Below are 24,834 nucleotides of genomic sequence, written 5' to 3' on the forward strand. Positions count from 1 at the left end.
CTGCCTGGAATTCCCTTTCCCAGATGTCAGGTCTCTCCACAAATGTCACCTCATCAGGGGCTCTTTCCTGACTACTCTTACTGAACTAGAATGGGGACTCTCCCTTTCTTTTCTGTTTTTAGCACTTTTCACCCCCAGCTGATGTATTACCCATCTATTTACATGTCTTCACAGTCTCTGTCTTGCCAATAGATTGTCATCTCCTCTAGGGCATGGCTGGCCTCTTTCTGAATGCAGGGGTGGCTGTACAAATTGCCCGGGGCCCTCTTTGAGCTGGGCTGAACAAGGGAGACTGAGGGTGGAGGCACAAGGGCGTCCCTGCCCCAGTGGGCTCTGCCCTCAACGCTGTCCTCCCTTTTTCTCCCTCAGGATTCGACTGGAGCCTGCATTTCAAGTGGGAGCAGATTCCCCTCGATCAGAAGATGACACGGACAGACCCTACCCAGCCCATCAGGTCAGGCTGTTGTGGCTCCGGGAGACCCTTCCCTCCCTGAGTCGGGTCCCGGGAAGCTCTTGGGAGGCTGCATTCGCTCCCGGAGTTTGGGGCTGCACAGTCTAAGGACTGGCTCTGCTCTGGGGACTTGGACCCTGCCCACAGTGACAGAAGGGACAGAGGCCATGGGCGCCGCTGTGGGGGCTGGGGAACTGACCAGACACCCTGCCCTGTGATTCAGCAGGCCGAGGCTCTGGGGGCAAATGCCATGGGTCCCGGGGCATTGAGAGGAGCCCCTGCTGTCTCGGGCTCATGTGTTGCCTGCTCCCTCTCCCTGCTCCCAGGACGCCTGTCATCGCTGGAGGAATCTTTGTGATTGACAAGTCCTGGTTTAACCACCTGGGGAAGTATGACGCCCAGATGGATATCTGGGGGGGAGAGAATTTTGGTGAGTTGGGAAATAACACTACAAACAGCAGCATAATCAGCACGCATGGTGGCACGCTCCTGTAATACCAACTACTTGGGAGACTGAGGCAGGAGGATCGCTTGAGCCCAGGAGTTGGCAGCTGCAGTGAGCTGTGATGGGGCCACTGCACTCCAGCCCAGGCGACAGACCCTGACTCAATAAATGGGCGGCGGGGGAGGGGCTAGTATACCATGTGGGCAGCCGTGGGGGCTCCCAGGGGCAGTGTCGTACCTGGCAGGGCTATGACTGCTGGGAGCTGTGGCCACCAGAGCTCTGAAGGACGAGGAGGGAGCTGTGGTCTTGGGGCCTGTGCAGCCGGCCCACAGCACCCAGGTGGAGGGGTCAGGAGCTAAACATCCACCCTTACCTGCCCCCACCCCGACACCTTCCACTGGTGCCTCCGGCAGGCAGAACCCCTCAGCCAGAGGGAAGGAGGCCCACAGGGGCAGCCTGCCAAACAGAGGGCGATGGAGAAGGGGGAGAGCCATTCCAGGGTCGCCCGGGCCCAGGCAGGTACACTGTTGCCTGCAAAACCGTGGCCCCCGCCCTCAGCGGAGTGGGCGCCCAGTGTTTCCGGTTTCATCCTGCCCAGGTTGCTTGCAGTAAGGCCAGAGGCCTCTCACCCACTGGGCAGGCGAGAGAACAGAGGTGGGTGCTGCCTCCCAGGTTCCCACCAGGCAAGTCCACGTCTAGCGGGTGCACACAACTTGACCGGAGCCACTTGAGTGCGGTGGGGTGTTGCCAAAGTCACAGCCTGTGCCTCTGAGAGGTCAGGAGTGGGCCCCTTGTCCTCTGTCTCCTTGATCTGGAGCAGAAGCGAGCTATGGGGCTTTCAGCAGGCCTGATCCCCATTGCACACCAGCCGGCGTGGGAATGGGCATGGGATTATCTCTCCCTGGGGACTCCCTCTTGGCAGTGTCTCTGAGCGCGTTTGGAGGAGTGAATTCTGAGAACTGGGGTTGAGCGACCCTTCCATTCTGTACTCCCTGCATGTGTTCTGGGCCCAAGTGACCTCCGGTGTGTCCTCGATCCCAGCCTGAAGGGGGAGTTTTGGCAAAGCCAGTTTCCTGTAAAGGCTTAGAAAGCTGGGAAACCATGTCTCCCTGAGCCCAGAGGCTGTTTCTTTTCTTTTCTTCTTTTTTTTAGACCAGGGACTGACAGAGAAGCAAGTGAGTGATCAAATAGCTGACTTCAAACTCTGCCTGAGGCAAGGCTCCATGGCTGGGGAGCTTGAAAGGTGACCGTGGAGTGGTTCTGGCAAGGGTTTTGTTTCTTAGAAGAAATTCAAAGAAAAGTCTAGGCTGGCTGCAGCGGTCAGGCATTCTGCTGCTGGGGCCAGTTTTGAGCTGTAGACTCCTGTTGCTGGCAGGTTTGAGCCTTTCAATTTATTTCTTTGTTGAAGGAAGGGAGATACCCAGACTGAGATGTGTTCCTGTGTCCCCAGAGATCCAAGCTCAGAAGCCCCAAGACCCCCTCGAGTGGAGTTTGTGAATGTGAAAACCACGAGGTGCACGTTAGGGGCCCTTTCCAAACAGATCACGGGGCCCCTCTGCTCAAAACCCCACAAGGGTTCGAGTGCGGTGACTCCTGCCTGTGATCCCAGCACTTTAGGAAGCCAGGGTGGCAGGATCGCTTGAGCCCAGGAGTTCAAGACCAGCCTGAAACACAGTGAGACCTTGTCTCTACAAAAAACAAAAAAGTATTTTAATTAGGCGTGCCGGTGTGCACCTGTAGTCCCAGCTACTTGGGAGGCCGAGGGGAGAGGATCACTTGAGCCCAAGAATTTGAGGCTGCAGTGAGTTATGATGATGTCACCGTACGTCAGCTTGGACGGCAGACTGAGACCCTGTCTCGAAAAGCTAAAACAAAAATGAAAAAACCTCGCAGCAGTTCCTATGTCACCCGAAGCAAAACCCGAAGTCCTTGCATGGACCACCAGGCCCTGAGCTGTCTGCCTTTACCCCCAGCCCACATGAACTCTGCCCTCCCTCGCGTCTCCCATCTGCCTCCTCGTGGCTCCTAGACCCTGCCGGTCAAGTGCTCGCCTCTGGACACTCGCCCTTGCTGTTCCGTCTGCCCAATACTTACAGCCACATAACTCGCTCCCTCACTGTTCACAGGTGCCCCTCTCAGTGAAAATGCTCCAGTCAGCCTCATTTAACAGCACACCCCACCACGGCCACCCCACACTTCCTCCCTGCCCACCTGATCACTTGTTCTCCACTCACTTATCTCTTGCTTACTTGTGTTTTTTGCTTCTTATTTCACTGAGCTCCCGTCTCGCCCCCTAGAGTATGAGGATCTAGAGTGGTGTGTGGCATACGGTAGGCACTCAAACATGGTTGGTGAACTAAGGAAGTGGATTCAAAGGGTGCAGCTCCCTGTGACCCTGATGTTGCAGTTCAGCAACTGAGTGTTGGCTGACCTTACAGAGGTTGTTAATGTCTTTGAACTTCATGGTCCTTTTTAAAAACCTAAGTGTGGCTGGGTGCGGTGGTTCACACCTATAGTCCTAGTATTTGGGGAGGTCAAGGTGGGAGGATTACTTGAGCCCAGGAGTTCAAGACCAGCCTGAGCAATATAGTGAGACCTTGTCTCTCTAAAAAAAAAAGAAAAAAGAAAATTAGGCAGGTGTGGTGATGTGTATCTTAGAGCTAGCTACTCGGGAGGCTGAAGAGGGTGGATCCCTTCAGTCCAAGAGTTGGAGGCTGCAGTGAGCTGTGATTGTGCCGCTGCATTCCAGCCTGGGCAACAGAGTGAGACCCCAACCTAAAAATAAAAGAAAACAAAAAAACCTAAGTGTGGCAATACTGACTCCCTGTGGTTTCAGTGTGAATTAGATATCAGAGGGAGAGAGCAAGGCACATAATACATGCTCAGTAGATGGGTGAGGGTCCTTCCTATTGTTCTTGCTGTTGCTGATAATCATCGCAATAGCTAATAACAAGGAGAGCATGGGTTGAGTGAGATGAGGTGGCTTAACTGCATAAGGAAGTTGGTCTGGCAGGAACAGAACCAAAATGCAGATCTTCTGTCTACCAGGGTGGCCCCCTGCTCCAGACCTCAGGGCTCTTGGTGGTGGTGGGGGGTTGGCAAGAAGGGGACACATGTGCCTGGAGCTATGCGCAGACCAGGGAAGCCCACTCATAGAGCCCGCACTGGGTGTGGGTCAGGGGTGCTGAGTATTCTATCCAGAAGCCCGTGGGGCTTCTGGATGTGGTCTGGTGCATGCAGGCTGGCCAGGAGTGAGCCCTCATCCTGCTTCCTGCACATCCCACTTTGCTAGTCACCAGGACAGCCCATCTGGCTGAGCCAGGAGAGCACTCCCACACCTGACTGGAGGCCACTAGTGTCTTTAGGGCCAACTGGGAGAGGAGAGAGGGTCCTGGGCTGGAACTCATGGGAGGATGTTCTTTTCTCTTTTTTAAGTTAAAAAACCAAGGTGCCAGCATGGTGGCTCATGCCTGTCATCCCAGCACTTTGGGAGACTGAGGCGAGAGGATTGCCTGAGCCCAGGGATTGGAGACCAGCCTGGGCAACATGGCGACACCTCGTCACTACAATAAATAAAAAATTAGCTGGGAGTGGTGGCTGGGAAAGGTAAGGTGGAGGATCGCCTGAGCCCAGCAGATCGAGGCTGCAGTGGCTATGAGCATGCCACTGCTCTCCAAACTTGGCCACAGAGTGAGACTCCAAGAAAAAGTAAAAGAAAAACAAGAGTCGTGGACTTTCTGGGCCAGGAAAGAAGGGTTAAAATGTCACAAGATCTCCAGTTACAGGGCTAGTGGGAGGGGCAGCAGGATATCAGAAGAGGTGGTATGACGTCCAGCTGACTGCCACGTGGTCCTTGCCACAAATGGCAGTTGGTGTGTGGAGACCAGACACCAACTTTTGTTTTTTCTTTTGAGTTGGAATCTCACTCTGTCACCCAGGCTGGAGTGCAGTGGCATGCTCATGGCCACCACAGCCTCGACCTGTTAGGCTCCAGAGATCCTTCCGCCTCAGCCTTCCAAGTAGCTGGAACTACAGGGGCATGCCACCACACCCAGCTAATTTTTTGATTTATTGTAGAGACAAAGTCTTGCCAAGTTTCCCAGGTTGGTCTTGAACCCCTGGACTCAGGCAGTTCTCTCGCCCCCACCTCCCAAAGTGCTGGGATTACGGGCTCGAGCCACTGCACCTGGCTTAGAGTGGTAACTTGTAATGTCCCCTTCCGGGAAGGAGGCCAGCCACTCCATGCCTCTCCCGATACTGCCAGGGACCATAGTCATCTGCAAAAGCTGGCTCAGTTCCCCCCGCCATCTGAAGGAAGCAGGTCTCGAGGGCCAGCGGAGGCCTGCCCACGGAGGCCACCAGGGCCAGTAGGGAGGTGGGCCAACCAGCCAGTGCCCACAGGAACAGCCTGTGACTTGGGGGTGGCTGGTTTTTGACCGCAAAGGTGCCCAGCACTGGCCTGTGAGCAGATGTGTTCTTCCTGAACTCATGTGCAGCCAGGCTGTCTGGGCAGAGGCTGGGAAGGATGCCGTCCTTTGGTTCAGTTTTCTTTCTACTTATGTTCTTGGCATTCCTTCAAAGCTTTTTGCACTGCTCTCCCAGTATTCAGCTGCAGGGAGCGTGTGTGTGTGTGTGTGTGTGTGTGTGTGTGTGTGTGTATACATGTGTGTATGCTTGTACACTATATGAGTAAGGTGAGCAGTCAGGAACACATGCAGGGAGCGGGGGCAGGCCCAGGGGCCCTAACCCCAGCATGTGCTTCCAGTGAGACTCCAAAGGGAAGCACACCAGCCCCTCCCCGCTCATTGGTTGGGCTCTGCCGAGGGACCTGCCTGCCCCTGATGGCTGCCGTCTCCCCCTTAGAGCTCTCCTTCAGGGTGTGGATGTGCGGTGGCAGCTTGGAGATTGTCCCCTGCAGCCGAGTGGGCCACGTCTTCAGGAAGCGACACCCTTACAACTTCCCTGAGGGCAATGCCCTCACCTACATCAGGTAGGTCACTGTGGAAAGGGCACCGGGTCAGGGGCAGGACGCTGAGGCTCCAGGCTCCAGCCCTGCTACTACTCACCATGTGACTTTGGGCAGTCACCCCAAGGCTCAGGCCTCAGTTTCCCCAACTTCCCCTCCCAGGTCTTCCTGGGATTCCAAGCACTTTCAGAGGTGGAAGGATGAAGGCAAGGGAGTTGCCATCCGGTCTCTTCCTGCCTTGATTTCCTTTGTCCGTGAGAATTGGAAAATTGGCCAAAGCTTGACTGAACTTTGCCCTCCACTCCCTGGGCTGCAAGTGTGGGTCACAGATACCATTGTCCTGACCCTGAGTCGGTTGAGCATTCATCTGTCTGTTTCTCCTACTACAGGGTGCACTGGTCTGAAGGGGGCATGGGTAATGTCCTGAAAGACCACCCATGACCTGCTTTCCTGAGGGGGTGGCAGGGGAGCAGAGGGGTTGCCTTGTGGATAAAAAATGCCAAACTCTATAAAATATTTTTGAAAGTTTATTCTGAGTCAAATATAAGTGACCAAGGCCCATGGCACAGTCCCAAGAAGTCCTGAGAACCACCTGCCCAGAGTGGTTGAATTACAGTTTGGCTTTATACATTTTTAGGGAGACAGAAATTATAGGCAAAACATAAGTCAGTACAGGTGAGGTTCACATTGGTTTGGCCGGGAAGGTAGGACCTATCCAAGCAGTGGGGGATACAGGGGATGAGGGAGTTGATTGCAGGTCATAGGCAGATTCAAAGTTTTCCTGACTGACAATTGGTAGAAAGAGTTCAGCCATGTCTAAAGGATTTTGAAGTCAGTAAAAGAAATGCTGAGTTGAGATGGTGGCGTTGGGGACACCAAGGTTCTCAATGTGTGGGTGAAGCCTCACAGGTGGCAGCCCTTAGGGAGGGTAGATGGCAGATGTCTGGTTCCTCTGGGAATCCCCAGGAAGGGGATTCCATACAGATGCAAATTTCCCTGAGACCACTTTGCAGAGTCGTAAAATATTTTTTGTTTCCTTCCTTATCTATTATGTGATGTTATATCAGAGCTAGATTGGAAAGTAAACCACATTATATAAGGTTAACAAAAAACCCACCTGATGAGACTTTAGGGTTTGTAGGGCATGGGTTCCCAAGCCCTTGGATTAGAAATTTGGAAGAAGAAAAAAAAGAGGGCAGAGTGTAGTTTTTGGCTGTGAGCACTGCTCCTCCATGGACAGCTGGCCAGCTGGTCACACCCATGCCTGTTTGTGCAGGGCTGGAGCAGCGGCCACCACATGAAGCCACTGAGTGACCTGGGGTTCTGTTCTGCTCCTCCCACCCCACTTTTATTGTTTCTAGAATTATAAAAGTCATCTGTGTTCACTGTAAAAATGCAAGCAGTACCAATGTGAATTATGTACATAAGCCTGTATACGTGATGTAGTTACTCTCTGCATCATTATGGAGAAAAAGGCAAAAGCCTTTCTGCCCATTCTTCCTCCTGCACATCTACTGGTCCCTCCAGCAGTGGCTCTTGCTCATAGAAGGGCTGTCATTCCAGGCCCTTTCACATGTGTAGTTTATGTCCAGGACACATACACACCGAAGGCTAGAGTTTTATATAAACTGGGTTATGCTGTGTATACGAGGGGGGACCCAAAAAACCTGGATTTATTTATTAAAAATTGTGTGTTCTTACATGTTTAAACTTCAATCACCTTCAAAGTACTCTCTGTTTGATGCAGTACACGCAGAAGACTTTTTTACCACTGCTCAAACGGTTTTTGAATTCGTCAACTTGGATGCCTGTTAGTGCTTCTGCCATTTTTTGTTTCACCTCTTTCACATCAGCAAAACGTTTCCCTTGGAGAACTTTTTTCATCTAGGAAAACAAAAATAAAGTCACTCAGGGTGAGATCAGGTGAATCGGGAGGGTGGGGCATGGGGTCATGCTGTTGTTGGTCAAAAACAGCGAAACACTCAGCGTGGTTTGGGTAGGTGTGCTGGTAAGTCACCCGTCATGAAATGGGTAAACGTGTTGAAGGCATCTCAAAAAAAAATCCACTGAAGATTAATGCAGCCTTTCCCAGCAACGCTAGCTGGTCCACTGATGCCAGCAGGTTTCTAGAACACTTAGCTAGTTGGGGAAGCCTGTACTAAAAACCTGCCCTTCAAAAGGTAATTCTGGCCCAGCACAGTGGCTCACGCCTGTAATCTCAGCACTTTGGGAGGCTGAGGTGACAGGATTGCTAGAGTCCAGGGATTTGACACCAGCCTGGGCAACTTGGTGAGACCTCATCTCTGCAATAAACCAAAAAATTAGCTGGGCGTGATGTCATGGGCCTATAGTTTCAGGTACTTGAAGGCTGAAGGATTGCCTGAGCCCAGTAGGCTGAGGCTGCAGTGGCCATGAGCATGCCACTGTACTCCAGCCTGGGCGACAGAGTGAGACTCCTATTCAAAAACAAAAAAAAATTCTGGTTTTTTTTTTTGAGGGTCTCCCCCTTGTATATATGTGCTAAATTGTACACGCCCTTCTGTGGTCAACACATACTGACCATAGGTCCTTTTCCAAGGCTGCCCAGGACTCCATCACAGGCAAGTGGTTTATTATTCTCCCATTGACGGGCACTTAGGCTGTGGTTTGTTAAACAGATATTCTTGTCCTTTTGCCCACATGCAGGCATTTCAGTAGAACAGAGCCCTCGTAGGTAAGGTCAAAGAGTGTACGGTACATCCCTATAAAGCAGATGGATACTGACAGAGAATTCCTCCAAAGGATGTTGCCGATGGATGCCATCCCCATCAGTGTTGTCTTGCTCTGGGATTCTCATCACCTTGTACCACCCAGAACTCCTCTGGGTCCTGCCCTAATCCTGTCGCCTTCCTGCTGACCTGACTCTGCCCTCTCCTCTGCTCTCAGGAATACCAAGCGCACTGCTGAGGTGTGGATGGATGAGTACAAGCAGTACTACTATGAGGCCCGGCCCTCAGCCATCGGGAAGGCCTTCGGCAGGTGGGCCGCACTGTCTGCTTCCCCCAACCCTGTGCTAGCACAGCCCACAAAACTCAAAGTGCTGTTGCACACCAGGGAGCACTCACAACCTCTTCGGTCTTCAGGCTCCCACTCTAGTGACTCCTTGGGCCCCGGGAGGGATCTCAACACAGACAAGACCCAGTCCTTGGGGAGCTGGCGGTCTCACAGGGGAGAGCGAGAGCGCTGCCCACACGAGAAAGAGCTGCCCAGCCACAGCTGCCTGAGGAAAGGGGCATCCACCGGGCGCTTGGGAGGGGGCTGTCTGCAGAAAACATTTGGGGTTCTGCTCCCAGCCCCGTTCCAGATTGCAGTCTGTCAGCCTATTTTTCTGTCACAGGCTGTTATGACTACAGTCTGGTTAAACATTTTTGAAATGCAGATGGCTGTGAAACCAATTTAGTGGGTCGTGACTAGCATCTAAAAAGAGAGAAAAATAGAACACTCCAGCTTAGAGTAGGACAGAACAGACCAGACCAGGGAAGAACTGGTGTTTGATGGAACTTGGATTTCAGTCGTGTGTGTGTGCACACGTGTACCTATATGCGTACAGTTGTCCCTCAGTATCGTATCTGTAGGGGCTGGTTCCAGGACCCCCATGGATGCCAAACTCCATAGATGCTCAGGTCCCTGGTACAAGGTGGCATGGTATCACATACAGCCCACGCACCAGCTCCTGAACACCTTACGTTGTCTCTAGATCGCTCACGACACCTAACACAATACCTGCACATCACAGTGCCTGAACGGACCCTGTGTAGTACTTGGCATATGGAAAAGTCAGGTTTTGCTTCTTGGAGTTTTGTGGAGTTTTCCCCCCCAAATATTTTGGATCCACAGTTGGTTGAATCCAAGGATGTGGAGCCGCAGGTATGGAGGACCGACTGTCCCTGCAGTGTGCTAGATCACAGGGTTAAGGTGCATCTATCTGCGGCTTATGGGTGTGGTCAGAAAAGTTTGAAAACGTTGTCCTTGATCATCAATGAATCTTCTGGCTTCTATTTATTTATGTCTATCCTCTTTTGAAGAAAGAGTTCTGCCACTCAATACTTCTTGTAACAGGGAGCTCACATTTACTTAGGGCCTGCCCCGTGCTCAGCTCTTCATGTCCCGTTCATTCACTTGATTCTCATAAAAACCTTCTGAGATGCATGGTCATTGTTCCCAGTTTACTGTCAGAGAAACTGAGGCTCGGGCAGGTGGTGATGAGGGCCAGCCGGTGGCCACTGTGGTGGGTGCTGCTGAGGAAGGGCTGACTGCGGTGTCCCAAGCAGGCATCAGATGGTCCCAGAAGGCATCTGAAGTTCTCCCTTCCTGCAATTGGACCCTTTATTCTAAGCTGGGATGCAGGAAAGGAAAGCATCTAGTCCATTGAGGCCCTGCTTGTGGAAAATGACCAGTTTCTGATGTGCTGGCTGAGGTCTTGAGTAAAGAAAGCTCAGCCTCTCTGAGCAGGAATTTGAGGGGAGGGAGGAGTAGCCAGGAGACCTGGGTTGAGCTCACAGGGTCAAGAATGACAGCAGGCAAGTGGCCAAGGCTGGATGGCACAGCTTGACCAGCTCCTGGCCCTTGCTTGCCTGGGGTAGTGGAGAGGGGGATGAGTCTTGGACTGGGGAAGGAGTCTGCGGCAGGCCAGAGCCAAGCCTTGCGTCCCTGCAGTGTGACCACGCGGGTCGAGCAGCGGAAGAAGATGAACTGCAAGTCCTTCCACTGGTACCTGGAGAACGTCTACCCGGAGCTCACGTGAGTGCTACCCTCACCTTGGGTGTCGGCTGGGTTGGACCAGGGGCTCGGGGACCCCCATGTCCACCCTGGGGTCTCCCCATCCCGGTCGTCGGACTCATTCTCACTGCTGAGGTTGGTCTTTGCATGAAGGCTCTGGAAGAGCTGAGAGGACATCACTGGGAGTTATACGGGGGGACCCAAAAAACTCAGAATTATCTTTCAGAGGGTGGGCCCCTTGTATTGCAGGCTTCCCCCACTAGGTAAGTGTTCTAGGAACCCATTGGCGTCAGTGAACCATCTAGCATTGTGAGAGGCTGCGTTTAGCTTCAGTGAATTTATTTTGGAGATTCATTCAACGTGTTTGCCCATTTCATCATGGGTGATTTACAAGCACACCTGCCTGCACCACACTGAGTGTTCAGCTGTTTTTGACCAACAGTGGCATGACCCCCCTGTCCCGCCCTCCCCATTCGCCTGATCATGCCCCAAGTGACCTTATTTTTGTTTCCCTGAAAATGAAAAAAGTCCTCAAGGGGAACGTTTTGCCATCGTGGAATAGGTGAATCAAAAAATGGCAGAAACACTAAAAGGCATAAAAAATTATGAGTTCAAAAGCTTTTGGGCAGTGGAAAAGCGTCTTATAGGTGTAGTGCATCAGTTGGAGAGTACTTCGGGGGTGACTGAGGTTTAAACATGTAATAATAAACATACAATTTTTAATTTATATATTCTGAGTTTTTTGGGTCCCCTACCTCATACATCAGGTGTGATAGGAACTGAATTTCTAGAAGACTGGGTCTTAAACCTAGAAATAGACATGGTTGCCTTAGGGACAACTCTGCATGATGTCACAAAGGCTGGGAAACATTTGCCCCCCCGACCCCATTCTCTCCCTTCTGGGAGTTTGTCTCAAGAAAATAAAGCAAAATGCTGGTGACAAGTAGAGACTGCTTATCCACTGCTGTGGGAAAAATCAGAAACAGCTAACAACAGACTGGTTCAGTGAACCATCATCCATCGAATTAAGCAAATGTTATACACCCATTAATCCTATAACTGTAAAGACTGAAAACACATGGGGAACTGTTTGTTCTTACAAGTGAGGACTCAATGCACATTGTGTGTGCACTAGGGTGGCAACTACATGTGAGTAGGTGAGAGGTGTGAATAGATGTGAGTAGATGTGAGGGGGTGTGAACAGGTGTGAGTAGATGAGTAGGTTTGAATTGATGTGAGCAGGTGTGAATAGATCTGCATGGATATGAATAGGTATGAGTAGATGTGAATAGGTGTGGATAGATATGAATAGGTAAATAGATGTGAGTAGCGAGAGTAGGTGTGAATAGGTGTGAATGGATATGAATGGGTGTGTGTAGATGTGAATAGATGTGAGTAGGTGTGGGTAAGTGTGATGTGAGTAGGTGTGAATAGATATGAGTAGTTGTGAGTAGGTGTGAATAGATGTGTGTAGGTGTGACTTGAATAGGTGTGAATCAGTATGAATAAACAGGTGTGCATAAGTGTGAGTAGGTGTGACAAGAGCGGGTGTGAATAGGTGTGAGTAGGTGTAAGTGAATAAATGTGAGTAGGTGTAAGTGAATAGATGTGAGTAGGTGTAAGTGATGAGCAGGTGTGAGTAGTTGTGACATGAGTAGGTGTGAATAGATGTGAGTGGGTGTGAGTAGGTGTGAATAGATGTGAGGAGGTATGAGCAGGTATGACAAGAGTCGGTGTGAATAGGTGTGAATTGGTGTGAGTGACGAGCAGGTGTGAGTAGGTGTGACATGAGTAGGTGTGAATAGATGTGAGTAGGTGTAAGTACAACAAGAGTAGATGTGAATAGGTGTGCGTTCTCAACAGGACTGTGAGTATCACACTGTGACCATCACCTTTCTACATCTGGTGACACCAACATGGTTCCTTTTCTCACCCTCCTCAGGGCTGGATCCAGTGCCCCTTCTCAGGGAGACCTCCCAGCACACACTTGAGTGCCTCACTGTCTCCCTCCCTGGCAGCCCCAGCTTCTCCTTCCTCTGAGCCTGTTTCACCCCAGGCATGCATCTGGCTAACGAACTGTATTATATCTCCCTGAGGTGCCCATGAGCCTCACGAGGGTGGAGGCCGTCATCTGTTCGCTGCCCTGCCCTCACACCCAGGCCAGTGCCTGTCGTCAAGTGGGCACATGGGAAGCAGTTTTGCCCGGTGCCTCACACATCCACAGACCTCCATCATGCCTGAAAGCTGCACCACCCCCTACACACACACCATCACCCTGGGGCAGGCTTCCCCCTGCTGTCTGCCTTCTCCCAATGACACAGCCATGGTTGTTTTCCAGAACACTCCGCCCCTCAGAGCCTGACCATCCTTGGAGGAGGCAAGGCTCTGTCCCTGGGGGGCAGATTTGACTTCTGGCAACCAGCCATCATGGGCTGTCACCAGGTCCAGTGAACACACTGGGCAGTTGACCACACAGTCCCGGGTCCCAAACACAGCTCAGCGCTAGAGTAGCATGGAACAACGTCCAAAAAACTCCAAGGCAGTTTGAGCAACGGTAGCACCCTTGGGAGAAAGTCAGAACCTGGATAAGCCCAGCTTCCTGGACAACAGCTGTGAAGGGAAGAACTCTGATCTGTGAAAATGTGTGACGTGAACAACTTCCTGAAGGGGCTGCTCTAGGGGCCATGCGCGTTCCAATGTCTCATTCCTGAGACCCGGGACATGAGACCGCTGTTAGCGTTCCTGCGACATCAGGAACCAGACCCCAGGCCACAGGCAGGAGTGGGGAGGTTGAGTACGTGCACTGTGCTGCCCCCGAGGACCCAGGGGAGAAGTGTGTTATCACTACCAGAAACAGGCTCGGTCCCAGGAGAGGGGGTGGAGACCACCGTGCTAGGTGGGTGCAAAGGTCCTCTTCCATTTGTTCTGCCATCATGTGAACATCGAAAAAAATAATTTGGGGTTATTAGGATAGAAATGCCAGCACTTGTTCCTATGCAGGTTACTCACCCCAGTTCCCAGATGAGGGGCCAGGAGCTGGTCAGGTTGTTGGTTAGAGAGGAAAGGTAGCCAAAGGTCCGAGTGATTCCAGCTTGCCTGCAGAGGGCACTGATGGCTGCATGCGCCTGCAGCTGGTCAGTGGGGAGACTGAGGAGGCTGAACGAAGCGGCTTTGGCTCTTCTGGGCCTGCCTGTAGTTCTGCCATGGTTCTGCCTCTTATCCAGGTCGGAGCTCTGTGGCTGGCCTCAGCAACTACTAACTTATTACTTTCATTAGGACTGCCAGGGCCAGTTGTTCAGGCTATGCATTGCACAAGCACACCACATCTGGAAGGGTGCTAATCACGTAGTAGGCATTGTATGTTCATTTCAGTAAACATTCTTCCTCTAACAAAACATATAGTGACACATTTCTAACAGAGGTAGAGTGTCTTAAGGAATGAGTGCCTTTTGCACTTTCCTTCCTTTCTCTCTCTCTCTCTCTCTCTCTCTCTCTCTCCCCCCCTCCCTCCCTTACTCCCTCCTTCCCTTTCAAGACAGGGTTTCTCTCTGTCACCCAGGATGAAGTGCAGTGGTACCATCATAGCTCATTACAGCCTTGACCTCCTGGGCTCAAGTGATCCTCCCATCTCAGCTCCCAAGTAGGTGGGACTAGGTGTGCATCACCACACCCAGTTTTATATATATATATATATATGTAGAGATGAGGTCTTGCTATGTTCCCAGGTTGGTCTTGAACTCCTGGGCTCAAGCATTCCTCCCACCTCAGCCTCCCAAGTGCTGAGGTTACAGGTGTGAGCCACCACGCTGGGCTAACCTGTTAGTATTTCTGCAAAGGCACCGTCAGGCCTGATGGCAGCCTTGCTTGGAGGAGAGCCACAAAGCAGGAAGGAGGTGCAGACCTGAGAGGCAACCACGGCTGTCCCAGCTGCTGTAGGATGCTGTCCTGGGGACAGCTCAGAACCACATACGGTCTTGAGGTTGCTCCTGGGACCCAGGGCACCTTCCTGAGTGTCACAGGTGGGCCCTCGGTGCCAGTGGCCCTTGTCATGTAGCGGGAAGACACAGAGATCGTGACACCAAGGTTATTGTAGGAAGTGGCAACTTTTATTACGCTGGCCGGCTCAGCGGGCTCAAGGGGCTAATACTTCCAGGTCGAGCCCTGCAGAATGGGAGAAGGAGGGTCTTATACCTTTGTTTAGGTAAGGGAGGGGGTCATGTTGAACGATTACGCATTCTCTTTGGAATTTATAAGGTGGTGTTCAGAAAAATCAGATCTTTCAAAGAAGAAATGGTCTCCAGGAACTGCAGGGCAGCAGGGTCTGCAAGCAGGGTTGTAAACTGTCAACTTCAAAAGAGGGGTTTTGGATAAGTCTGTGAATTAGTTACTTTTTTGCATTTCCATGAGAGCCATCAGTCTTTAGCCATCTGGCTTTTTCAAACAAAACTGGCCTGGTGAGTCTTTAGAGCTTGCTGCTTGACTTTCAAAAGGAAATACCTTTAACTGCTACCAACCCCCCTTTCTGCCACAGGGTTAGTGGGAGACAATTTGTCATCCCAGGTGATTGCCATGGGGCCAACTGCTGACCCCAAAGCAGTTACTCATGTGTTTCTGCATTCATTCACTCAATCACACAAGAAATATATATTTGAGCATTTGCCACATTCTGCTATAGTCATACTCGGACAGCACCCGCCTTGCCTCTGACGGCTGATGGGCTTGCACACCTCCCTAAGCAGCAGGGGGCGGGGAGGAGAGGGGAATAGGGGGTTCTGAAACAAGCTCCGACCCCCCTGCTGCATTGTCCCTGAGCACAGTTCTCCGAGTCTCAGTAGGCATCTGGTCTCTGTGGAGAAGAGAATTGTACCATGTGGCTCTGGGACGAGGCAGAGGGGGTGGAGCTCTGCCCCCCAGCACCCTGACACCAGCAGGGCTTGCAAACTCAAATCTTGCCAGTGGTCAGGAGGCGGTGTTGATAAGTCAAGTGGGAGGGGGGATAGACAATAGAGAGTTGTGGAGACTGTGGCAAACCGGATGCAACAGTCCCACTCAGAGGGATAACTGCTACCCACCACGGTGGGTTGGTGCCATGCTGGAATACCAGCTCCGTGTGACCTTTCTATTTTGTCAAGAGAAGTTCTATTCAGATTTTTCTGTGTAACCTTCAAGTTTTAAAACATTGCCAACTAATTAAAACAGCGCTGAGCATGGCAGCTCATGCCTGTAATCCCAGCATTTTGAACAGCAAAGAAGGGCAGATCGCTTGAGGCCAGGAGTTTGAGACCAGCCTGGGCAACAGAGTGAGACCCTGAATAAAATAAAAGCAACAACCACACCATGCAGGTCAGACAAAAGGTGGCGGGGACCAGATTCAGTTTGGCAGCCAGCAGTGTGCCACCTCTGCCCCAGGGCTGTGCAGGCTCCCAAGGGGGGTCTGGAGGAGGCCCACCCTGCTGCCATGGGTACAGGAGAGAAGGCTAGGGGGCTTCCTGAGGTGCTGAGAGTGAGCAGATCACCCTGGAACACCGGTGGGTCTGGCCCTGGAGAGGGAGGACTTGCTGAGGGCTGACCCTGCAGGCGTCCACATCAAAGTGAGGTGTGATGCCCCAGGCCTGGGCTCTCATCAGAGGTGACAGAAGGCAGGGGACTTAAGGCCACAGCTACACTCGAGTGCTTCCAAGTTCCAGTCACCTTCGTGCCTGGGGGCTCCTTAATCCAAGAACATAAATGACCCTCTCAGCCCAGGCACCCAAGCCTGCACTTGCGGGGGACAGCAGCTTCCTTGGCTTACTACCCACTGGGTATCAGAGTATGTGTGTGTGTGCATGCATGTGTGCAGACTCACATGTGCATGTTGTCCTGTGCACAGAAAGTGTTTTCTCGGCATGATATTTTTAAACCTGCCTGTCTTACTCACAATATGCTGTGAACAGTTTTTTACATCACTGGATATTCTTTCACAGAGTCATATTTAATGGCTGTAGGATTTTCTATCCTATGGATAAAACAGTTTATTTAGCCCCAACCCTGTAGTTGGACATTGAGAATTTTCCAATGTTTTCAGTATAGTCAACCTTTCTGAGATGAATACCCTTTTTTTTTTTTTTTTTTAGTTTGGGTCTTACTCTGTTGCCCAGGCTGGGGTGCAGTGGTACAATCAGGGTTCACTGCAGCCTCAACCTCCTGGGCTCAGGTGATCCTTCTACCTCAGCCTCCTGAGTAGCTGGGACTACAGGTATGTGCCAACATGCCCAGCTAATTTTTTTGATTTTTTTTTTTTAGTTGGAGTATAACTCTTGTCACCCAGGCTGGAGTGCAGTGGCATGCTCACGGCCACTGCAGCCTCAACCTGCTGGGCTCAGGCAATCCTTCTGCTTCAGCCTTCTAAGTAGCTGGAACTACAGACACACACCACCATGCCCAGCTAGTTTTTGTGATTCATTTTAGAGACAAGGTCTCACCAAGTTACCCAGGTTGATCTTGAACCCCCGGGCTCAGGCAATCCTCTTGCCTCTACTTCCCAAAGTGCTGGGATTACAGGCTGAGCCACCGTGCCTGGCCTTGATTTTTTTTAGAGATGGGGTCTCACTAAGTTGCCCAGGATGGTCTCGAACCCCCGGTCTTAGGCAATCCTCTCAGCTTGGCCTCCCAAAGTGCTGGAATTACAGGCTGAGCCACCATGCCTGGCCTTGATTTTTTTTTTTTTTTTTTTGATAGAGATGAGGTCTTGCTGTGTTGCCCCGGCTGGTCTCAAACCCCTGGGCTCAAGCAGTCCTCCTATCTCAGCCTCCCAAAGTGCTGGGATTACAGGTGTGAGTCACGGCACCCAGCCTTGAGATGAATACCTTTTAATACTTCAATATTATTTCTGTAGGATCGATTCCTGGAAGTGGCATGATTAGATGGAAGGTGTGTACTTTTTTAGGGCTTCGCTACATCGTGCTACAGTGCCCTCCCCAGAGGGTGGGTTCTTCATGTCCCCACCAGTGGGGGGTGAGAAGATTACCCCCAGCTGTGGCCAACCCCAGGCGCTGTCGGTAGAGAGATGGGTAAATCGTAGGAGGGTGTGTGTGCAGTGTCCATGTGTGGTGAGCAAGCGGTGTGACGGGCTGAGGTGTGTTTCTTCAGCTATTGCTGAGATCAGGCACATTTTCATATCAGTGCATTTTAAACTTGCTCTGTCACTTGGAGGCTGATTCTTGAGCCGACGTTTGGGCTCCCCGCTTTCTGGGCTGAGGAGCCTGCTTCTGGCCCCAGAGTCCCTGATGTCTCAGGTCTGGCTCCGGAGCAGTCCCAAGGGCTCCCAGAGCCGCCTGGAAGAACCCCTGAGGGCCAAGACCCGTCTTTCCCCTGCCAGCCAGGCCTGCCCAAGCACCCTTCCCACGGAGACCTCAGTGCCCCCAGGCTGATGGGCGCTGCCCTCCGGCAAGGGCGTGGGAGGCCTGGCCAGAGCAGAGGACCAGCCTGACACCACTCGCTCCCCCAGGGTCCCTGTGAAGGAGGTCCCCCCCAGCATCATCAAGCAGGGGGCCAACTGCTTGGAGTCCCAGGGCCAGAACACAGCTGGCGACTTCCTGCTTGGACTGGGCATCTGCAGAGGGTCTGCCAAGAACGCCCCGCCAGCCCAGGTAAGCGCCTGGGGCCTCCGTTGGGCCTGGGAGGCGGTCAGAGCCGTGGGTGTTGCCCAGGAGCGGGTGAGGGGCTGCCCTTCACTTGTTCCCATCTTCCCTCCATCTACCCCCGCCACCAACCCACTTTCCCAGGGGCCTTCACATTCTGCTCCGGCTACACTCATAGCCCCTCTCCAGCCTGTCACCTGGTACCCGCTGTGTGTCACCCACTTTTTCCTGCAGGGGGAGAAATGCTGCCCAGGTCTCTCCCGAGGCACAGCTGTGGGCGACTTGTAGGGTGTCTGGACCCCTGTGTGCACCTATGAGGAGTGCACCCAAGTCAATACTAGAACAGCTAAGCGCAGTGGCCCATGTCTGTAATCCCAGCACTTTGGGAGGCCATAGAGAAAGGATTGCCTGAGCCCAGGGGTTTGAGACCAACCTGGGCAACTTGGCGAGACCTCATCTCTATAATAAATAAACAAATTAGCTGGGTGTAATGGCTCGTGCCTGTGGTTCTAGCTACTTGGAAGGCTGAGGTGGAAGGATTGCCTGAGCCCAGCAGATTGAGGCTGCAGTGGCTGTGAGCATGCCACTGCACTCCAGCCTGGGCAACAGAGTGAGACTTCAACTAAAACAAAACAAAACAAAAACCCCAAAAAACGAGAGCAGGTCATAGCGACCCCAGCTCCCCAGTTGCCCTGGTCATATGTCCTGTTGTTCTTTCTCATCCCCCTGCATCCCTCAGTTATCCCTGATTGCCCTCTGGCCAGGTCCAGCCAAGCTCCCACACCCTAATATTTTATTATGAAAAATTGCAAACATATAGAAACATTAAAAGAACTGTACAATGAATACCTGTGCATCCACCTGAATCCTAAAATTATTTTTAGAAAACTCTTCAAAAACTGCTTTATCACCTCTTTATTCCTCTCCATTCATCACTGTCTTATTATTGTTATTATTATTATTATTATTGTTATTTTTTGGAGGCTGTGTTTTATTCATGGCCTGCCAGCCTCCTTCCTGCGCCTGTGGGTGAGGTAGGAAGGCTGCGGTGGAGGGGGAGGGAACAGGCTAGGAGGAGGCAGACTGCAGCTGCCCTTTGTAGACATATTCCAGCGCAGTGGCAATGGTGCGCATGTCCAACTTGATGCTCCGAGCCCAGTTCTCCACCATCCCCAATCTCCTTGAGCGCCTGGTTGAAGTTCTCCACCTTTCCAATCCACTGGCCCGTCTGCTTGGCAGATTGGGCAGCCTGGACCTGCAGGGTCTTCACCTCGTGGTCCAGCTTTCTCTGGTTCATGTAGGCCTGGGCCACGCCCACATTGAGGTGGTCCACCAAAGCTTCTGTCAGGCAGGTCACCGCAGTGATAGCCTCTCGTCTCCTCTTCTCCTGCAGAAGCTTGCGTTCGGGTGTTCTTTCAGCAGGCGGGACAGCATGATGGCGTTGGGCTGGGGGGCTGGCTCGCCGGGCCCCCTCCGGTTCCCGACTGTTGTTATTATTATTTTTATTATTTTTGAGTTGGAGTCTCACTCAGTTGCCCAGACTGGAGTGCAGTGGCCGCTCGCTGCCTTGACCCGCTGGGCTCCGGTGATCCTTTCACCTCAGCCTTCCAAGTAGCTGGAATTACAGGCGCATGCTACCATGCCTGGCTAATTTTTGATTTATTGTAGAGATGAGGTCTTGCCAAGTTGGGCAGGTTTCGAACCTGCAGGCTCAGGCAATCCACTCACCTCGGCCTCCCAAAGCGCCGGGATTACAGGCTGAGCTACCAAGCCCAGCCTATTATTATTATTATTATTATTATTATTATTATTATTATTATTATTATTTTGGAGACAGAGTCTGGCTCTGTTGCCCAGGCTGGAATGTAGTGGCATGATCATAGTTCACTGCAGCTTCAACCTCTTGGGTTCAAGTGATCCTCCAACCTCAGTCTCCTAAGTAGCTGAGAGTACAGACATTTGCCACTGCACCTGGCTAATTTTTAAATTTTTTGGTAGAGACAGAGTCTATGTCGCTCAGGCTGGTCTTGAACTCCTAGCCTCAAGTGATCCTCCTGCCCCAGCCTCTTAAAGTGCTAGGATTACAGGCGTGAGCCATCATCGCTGTCCTTTGTGCCTTGGCCTGCCTGGCCCCTGTCTTGCAGGCATGGCTGTTCAGTGACCACCTTGTCCAGCAGCAGGGGAAGTGCCTGACTGCCACCTCCACCCTAATGTCCTCCCCTGGATCCCCAGTCGTGCTGCAGGTGTGCAACCCGAGAGAAGGCAAGCAGGTAAGCCTCTTTGCCCTGGGGAATGAGGCCAGCAGCCTCCGGCGACATGCAATGGGGTAGCAGACCCCAATAGGGGAGCGAGTCCCAAGTTGAGACAGAGACTCAAATTAGCGCACCAGAGTGAGGATGTATGAGGTCACATTGGCATCTAGGTCAAGCCTGTGACTTGACTCGTGAGGAGACACTTCTTTGGGTGAATACGGTTTGGTGGCCCCCTGCCGGGTCATGAGCTCCAGGAAGACAGGGACACCTTATCCTGGAACACTGTCCCCAGCCCCTGACAACCATCACGGCTCAAATAAGTGGTAGCTTTTACCAAGAGCCTGTCCTAGGAGTTTGAAATAGATCAGCTCATCTGATCCTCCCAGTTATCCAGTGACATGAGCCCCAGTATCATCCCCATCTTACAGGTGAGTAAACGGAGGCTCGCTGAGTCTAAAGAACATATGTGGGTCACACATCTAGGAAGGGGTAGGGCTGGGTTTGAAACCCTGGTCCGTGTGACTCCCAAGTCCTCAGTGTCAGCCCAGCACAGAGTAGGTGCTCAATATTTCTCGACTGCTGGCCAACTGGGGAAACTGAGGCCCAGTGCTGTCCAAGCTGGCAGGAACAGCCTCACGTGAGCACTACCTTTTCCGCTTGTCCAACATTCTCACCATGCTGTCTCCACTAGTCCTGGGATGCTGGTCAGGCCTACCTGCTCAGAGAGGTGAAGCCACTTGCCCAGGGTACACAGCAACCAGTGACAGTGAAACCAGAAGCTGGATTCTGGAGCCAGACAGCTTCTGTCTACTCAGCTCCCTTCCGGTTTGGGAGGCTGCCTGGGCCAGGGAACGGACTGGAGGTCAGAGATTGCCCCAGCCCCTGCTCTGCCCTCTTCTGTAGCAATGCTGTGCCTGCTGGTTAGTGCAGGGGTGGGGGAGAGGAGAGGGAGTCCTGGATCTGATTAGTCCTGGCCCTGTTGTTTGCCTGGGTCAGTTCTTCTTATCGGGCTGACCGGCAGTTTGCTAATCCATTCTGGAAAGGCATCCAGACCCCCTCCCTCCAGCGTGCGCGCGCGTGTGTGTGTGTGTGTGTGTGTGTGTGCGTGTGAGAGTGTGTTATGTGCGTGTGAGAGGTCTGTGTGCCTGGCCTGCTTGCTGGCCTGCTGGACATACCTGAAGCACTTCCCGATCGGGGAATGCAGCCTGTCTTTGGTCCCGCCCTGCAGGGAAGCCACTGCCCAGTCTCCCTTCATCCAGAGCATCCGCCTCTCAAGGAGGAGCCTTGAGCTCTTGCCCGCCCCCCTCCACCTTGAGGAAGTGTCTCCCGGGGCAGCCTCCACTCAAATACCTCTTTAGAGTGCACCGTTCAATTTCCCTGGCCTATGGGGTGTGTGGGGACTCCCCAGCCCTATCCTTCTGCTCGCTTCAGGCCCACCAGGCTTCCCACGGCCCTGGGTGTCCTGCCCCTCCCTTTCGCCTGCCGCTGCCTTCTGGGTCTGGGCTTCCCTTCTTGGCCTCCCTTTAGCCCCATTTCCAAGGGTTTCGTGTATCCCAGAGGCTCCCTACGGGCAGACCCGGGTGACAGAGCCAGCAGGCCTCACTCACGCCCTGTCACCTCTCTGGCTCTGGCTCTTCACTTGCAAAACGAGGGGCTTCCTCCCCCCTGCCTTGTAAGGAGTCTGCGAAAACCCTGTGGAGATGGGAGAGTACATGAGGGGCGTTGATCCTCTGGGCAGGCCCAGAACTGAGTGGTTGGAGACTGGGACCACAGGAAGGGGAAATCTTATTTGCAAAAGTACAGGATTCACCTAGGCCAGAACTCACAGACCCGAGTCCTCTGGGGGCTGCTGGGAAGCCCCTAAGGGAGCCAGGTAGGGACAGGTAGGCACCGCGGGCGCCTGGAGAACCGAAGCCGCCCAAAGCAGGGAGCAGGGCCACCTCCATTCAACCCGCCAACGCCTGGCGTCTGGGAAGCTGCGCCCAAGGTCTATTTGTGCGTGGCCACTAAGCCAAATGTGTGTTTTAATTTTAGTTGTAATTAATTATTTTTTTGAGTCGGGGTCTCACTCTGTCACCCAGACTGGAGTGCTGTGACACGATCATGGCTCACTGCAGCCTCGACCTTCCGGGCTCAGGCGATCCTCCCACCTTAGCCTCCCAAGTAGCTGGGACTACATGAGCACAGCACCTCACCCAGCTTAATTTTCAAAAAAATTTTTGTAGGGACAAGATCTCACGATGTTGCCCAGGCTGGTCACAAACTCCTGGGCTTAAGTAATCCTCCCACCTCAGCTTCCTGAGTAGCTGGAACTACAGGCATGAGCCACCACTCCCAAGTAATTTTTTTATTTTTTGGTACAGACGAGGTCTTGCTATGTGGCCCAGTCTGGTCTCGAATTCCTGGGCTCAGGCAATCCTCCTGCCCCGGCCTCCTAAAGTGCTGAAATTACAGGCGTGAGCCAATGCATCTGGCCCCAAGCCAATTTCCGCCTTGCCTCCTCTAATACAGACAGTACCTTCTGACAACCATGGGGGAGGGGCGGGCACTAAAGATTGTGAGAGGGTAGGGTAGCCTCTTGCACATGGAGCACACAGCCTGTTTCAATTGTGAGGGATGAGAAAATGTGGCACATACACACCGCGGAAGACCATGCACCCACAAAAAAGAACGAACTCACCTCCTTGGCATCAAGCATAGATGGAGCTTGAGATCGTCACCCTAAATGAACTGGCTCGGAAACAGAAAGCCAAACACTGCACGTTCTCACCTATGAGAGGGTACGTGTGGGCGTCCAGAGTGAGGTCCCTAAAAGTGGGAGGGCGGAAGGGACGAGGGCTGCAGAAGTACCAGGTGCGGTGTTCCCTGCCCAGGTGAAGGTGGCACGAGAGGCCCAGCTACGCGATGCACCCATGTGGCAAAACTGCACTTGTGCCCATGAATCCATAAAAATTAGGGGTTTAGGTCGGGTGTGGTAGCTCACGCTTATAATCCCAGCACTTTTGGGAGGCTGAGGTGAGAGGACTGCCGGAGCCCATGGGTTCGAGACCAGCCTGGGCAACTTGGTGAGGCCTCATCTCTATAAATTAAAAAATTAGCCAGGCGTGGTGGCATATGCCTGTAATTCCAGCTAACTGGGGAGGCAGAAGGATCACTTGAGTTCAATAGGTGGAGGCTGTGGTGGCCATGAGTGTGCCACTGCACTCCAGCCTGGGTGACAAAGAGAGACTCCAGCTAAAAAAAAATGAGGGGCTTGTGTCCCCAGCAGATACGGGGTTGTATCCACACATGTGACAGGAAGGCACAACATCGCTTTTTTAAAATTATTGTTTTCTCCCCCACCCCAGAAATGGAGGAGAAAAGGCTCGTTCATCCAGCACTCCATCAGCGGCCTCTGCCTGGAGACCAAGGCTGCCCAGCTGGGGACCAGCAAGTGTCAGGCCGATGCTCTGGCTCAGCAGTGGCAGCTGCTGCCACACACATGACGGTAGCCGGGGATTCCGTACTTTTGCATGAGAGGCTGGGACAGAGGGGCTGGGGGGAGCACTGCGGGCTGTTCTATCTCTTAACATCTCTGCAGTATCATTGCTGATGCCTGTGCACACATTTTTCTCCAGAACTTGTTCCGGGAGGGTGCAGGGGGTACACCCACTGCCCCCATGCTGTCCCAGCCTCACCCCGGGAGAGGAGGCAGTCGGGGCACCGCGCAGTTGCTGGGCGGGGACTGAGCAGCACTCCCAGACCCTTGTCCTCTCCCTGAGGCCTGGACGGTGGGGTGTGGCCCTCCCCTTGTCCCTGGGGAGTGCAGGACAGAAGCCCACAAAGGGCCCAGGTGGGTTGTGGGGGCTGCTTGTGTGGACAGGCCAGGACAGAAGAAGGCGGGCAGTGTGAGTGGAGTGGCCGAGGGTGGGTCTGGAGGGAAGGAGGAGGAGGGCCGCCTGTGGACAGCAGCGAGCAGGGGAGGTGGCGGGAAGTCAGTGGCCGTCAGGGAAGCCAGGCCCAGGGGACACTGGGTATGTGTGGGATGGGATGGGGCAAAGGACAGAAAATTTGCAAATGGGCATGGATGGAAGAGCAAAGCACCAAGAAGCATGGCCTCTTCCCTGGGACGCCACCCCATACCTCTCCAGCCCCGGGGCCAAGTGGACACTGCACTCCCCTCCCTGCCCTGCGGTGCCCACATTCCCAGCAAGAGCTTGAGACTTGGGACACATGGTACTAAGCAGACTCCACTTCTGTTTGGCCGTGTGTCAGGCTGAGACCTCTCTCTTGGGCCTTAATGACCAGCTGGTGGCCTGTTCCCTCATTGATCCAAATGGGAGAATGGGTAGCCCCATGCACCC

At 52.9% G+C, this 24,834-nt stretch overlaps 1 protein-coding gene and 1 pseudogene across 1 annotated transcript in view; one reads left to right on the forward strand and one right to left on the reverse strand.

Annotated features, from left to right (window-relative positions):
- The window catches only part of GALNT16 (polypeptide N-acetylgalactosaminyltransferase 16), a 46,148-nt gene that overhangs the window by 19,808 nt on the left and 1,506 nt on the right, over positions 1-24,834 (forward strand). Inside the window, exons 9-16 of the mRNA XM_008049011.2 lie at positions 370-454; positions 778-881; positions 5,760-5,886; positions 8,788-8,880; positions 10,558-10,641; positions 18,107-18,248; positions 20,384-20,509; positions 23,839-23,978. Coding sequence (XP_008047202.2) covers positions 370-454; positions 778-881; positions 5,760-5,886; positions 8,788-8,880; positions 10,558-10,641; positions 18,107-18,248; positions 20,384-20,509; positions 23,839-23,976 — 899 coding nt within the window. The 3' untranslated portion in view covers positions 23,977-23,978. The remainder of the gene's footprint in view (positions 1-369; positions 455-777; positions 882-5,759; positions 5,887-8,787; positions 8,881-10,557; positions 10,642-18,106; positions 18,249-20,383; positions 20,510-23,838; positions 23,979-24,834) is intronic.
- LOC110594725 lies at positions 19,308-19,712 on the reverse strand (annotated as a pseudogene).

This window comes from Carlito syrichta, unplaced genomic scaffold (genome assembly GCF_000164805.1).
Source record: "Carlito syrichta isolate Samal-C Ts95f unplaced genomic scaffold, Tarsius_syrichta-2.0.1 Scaffold130433, whole genome shotgun sequence".
NCBI classification, from domain to species: Eukaryota; Metazoa; Chordata; class Mammalia; order Primates; family Tarsiidae; genus Carlito; species Carlito syrichta.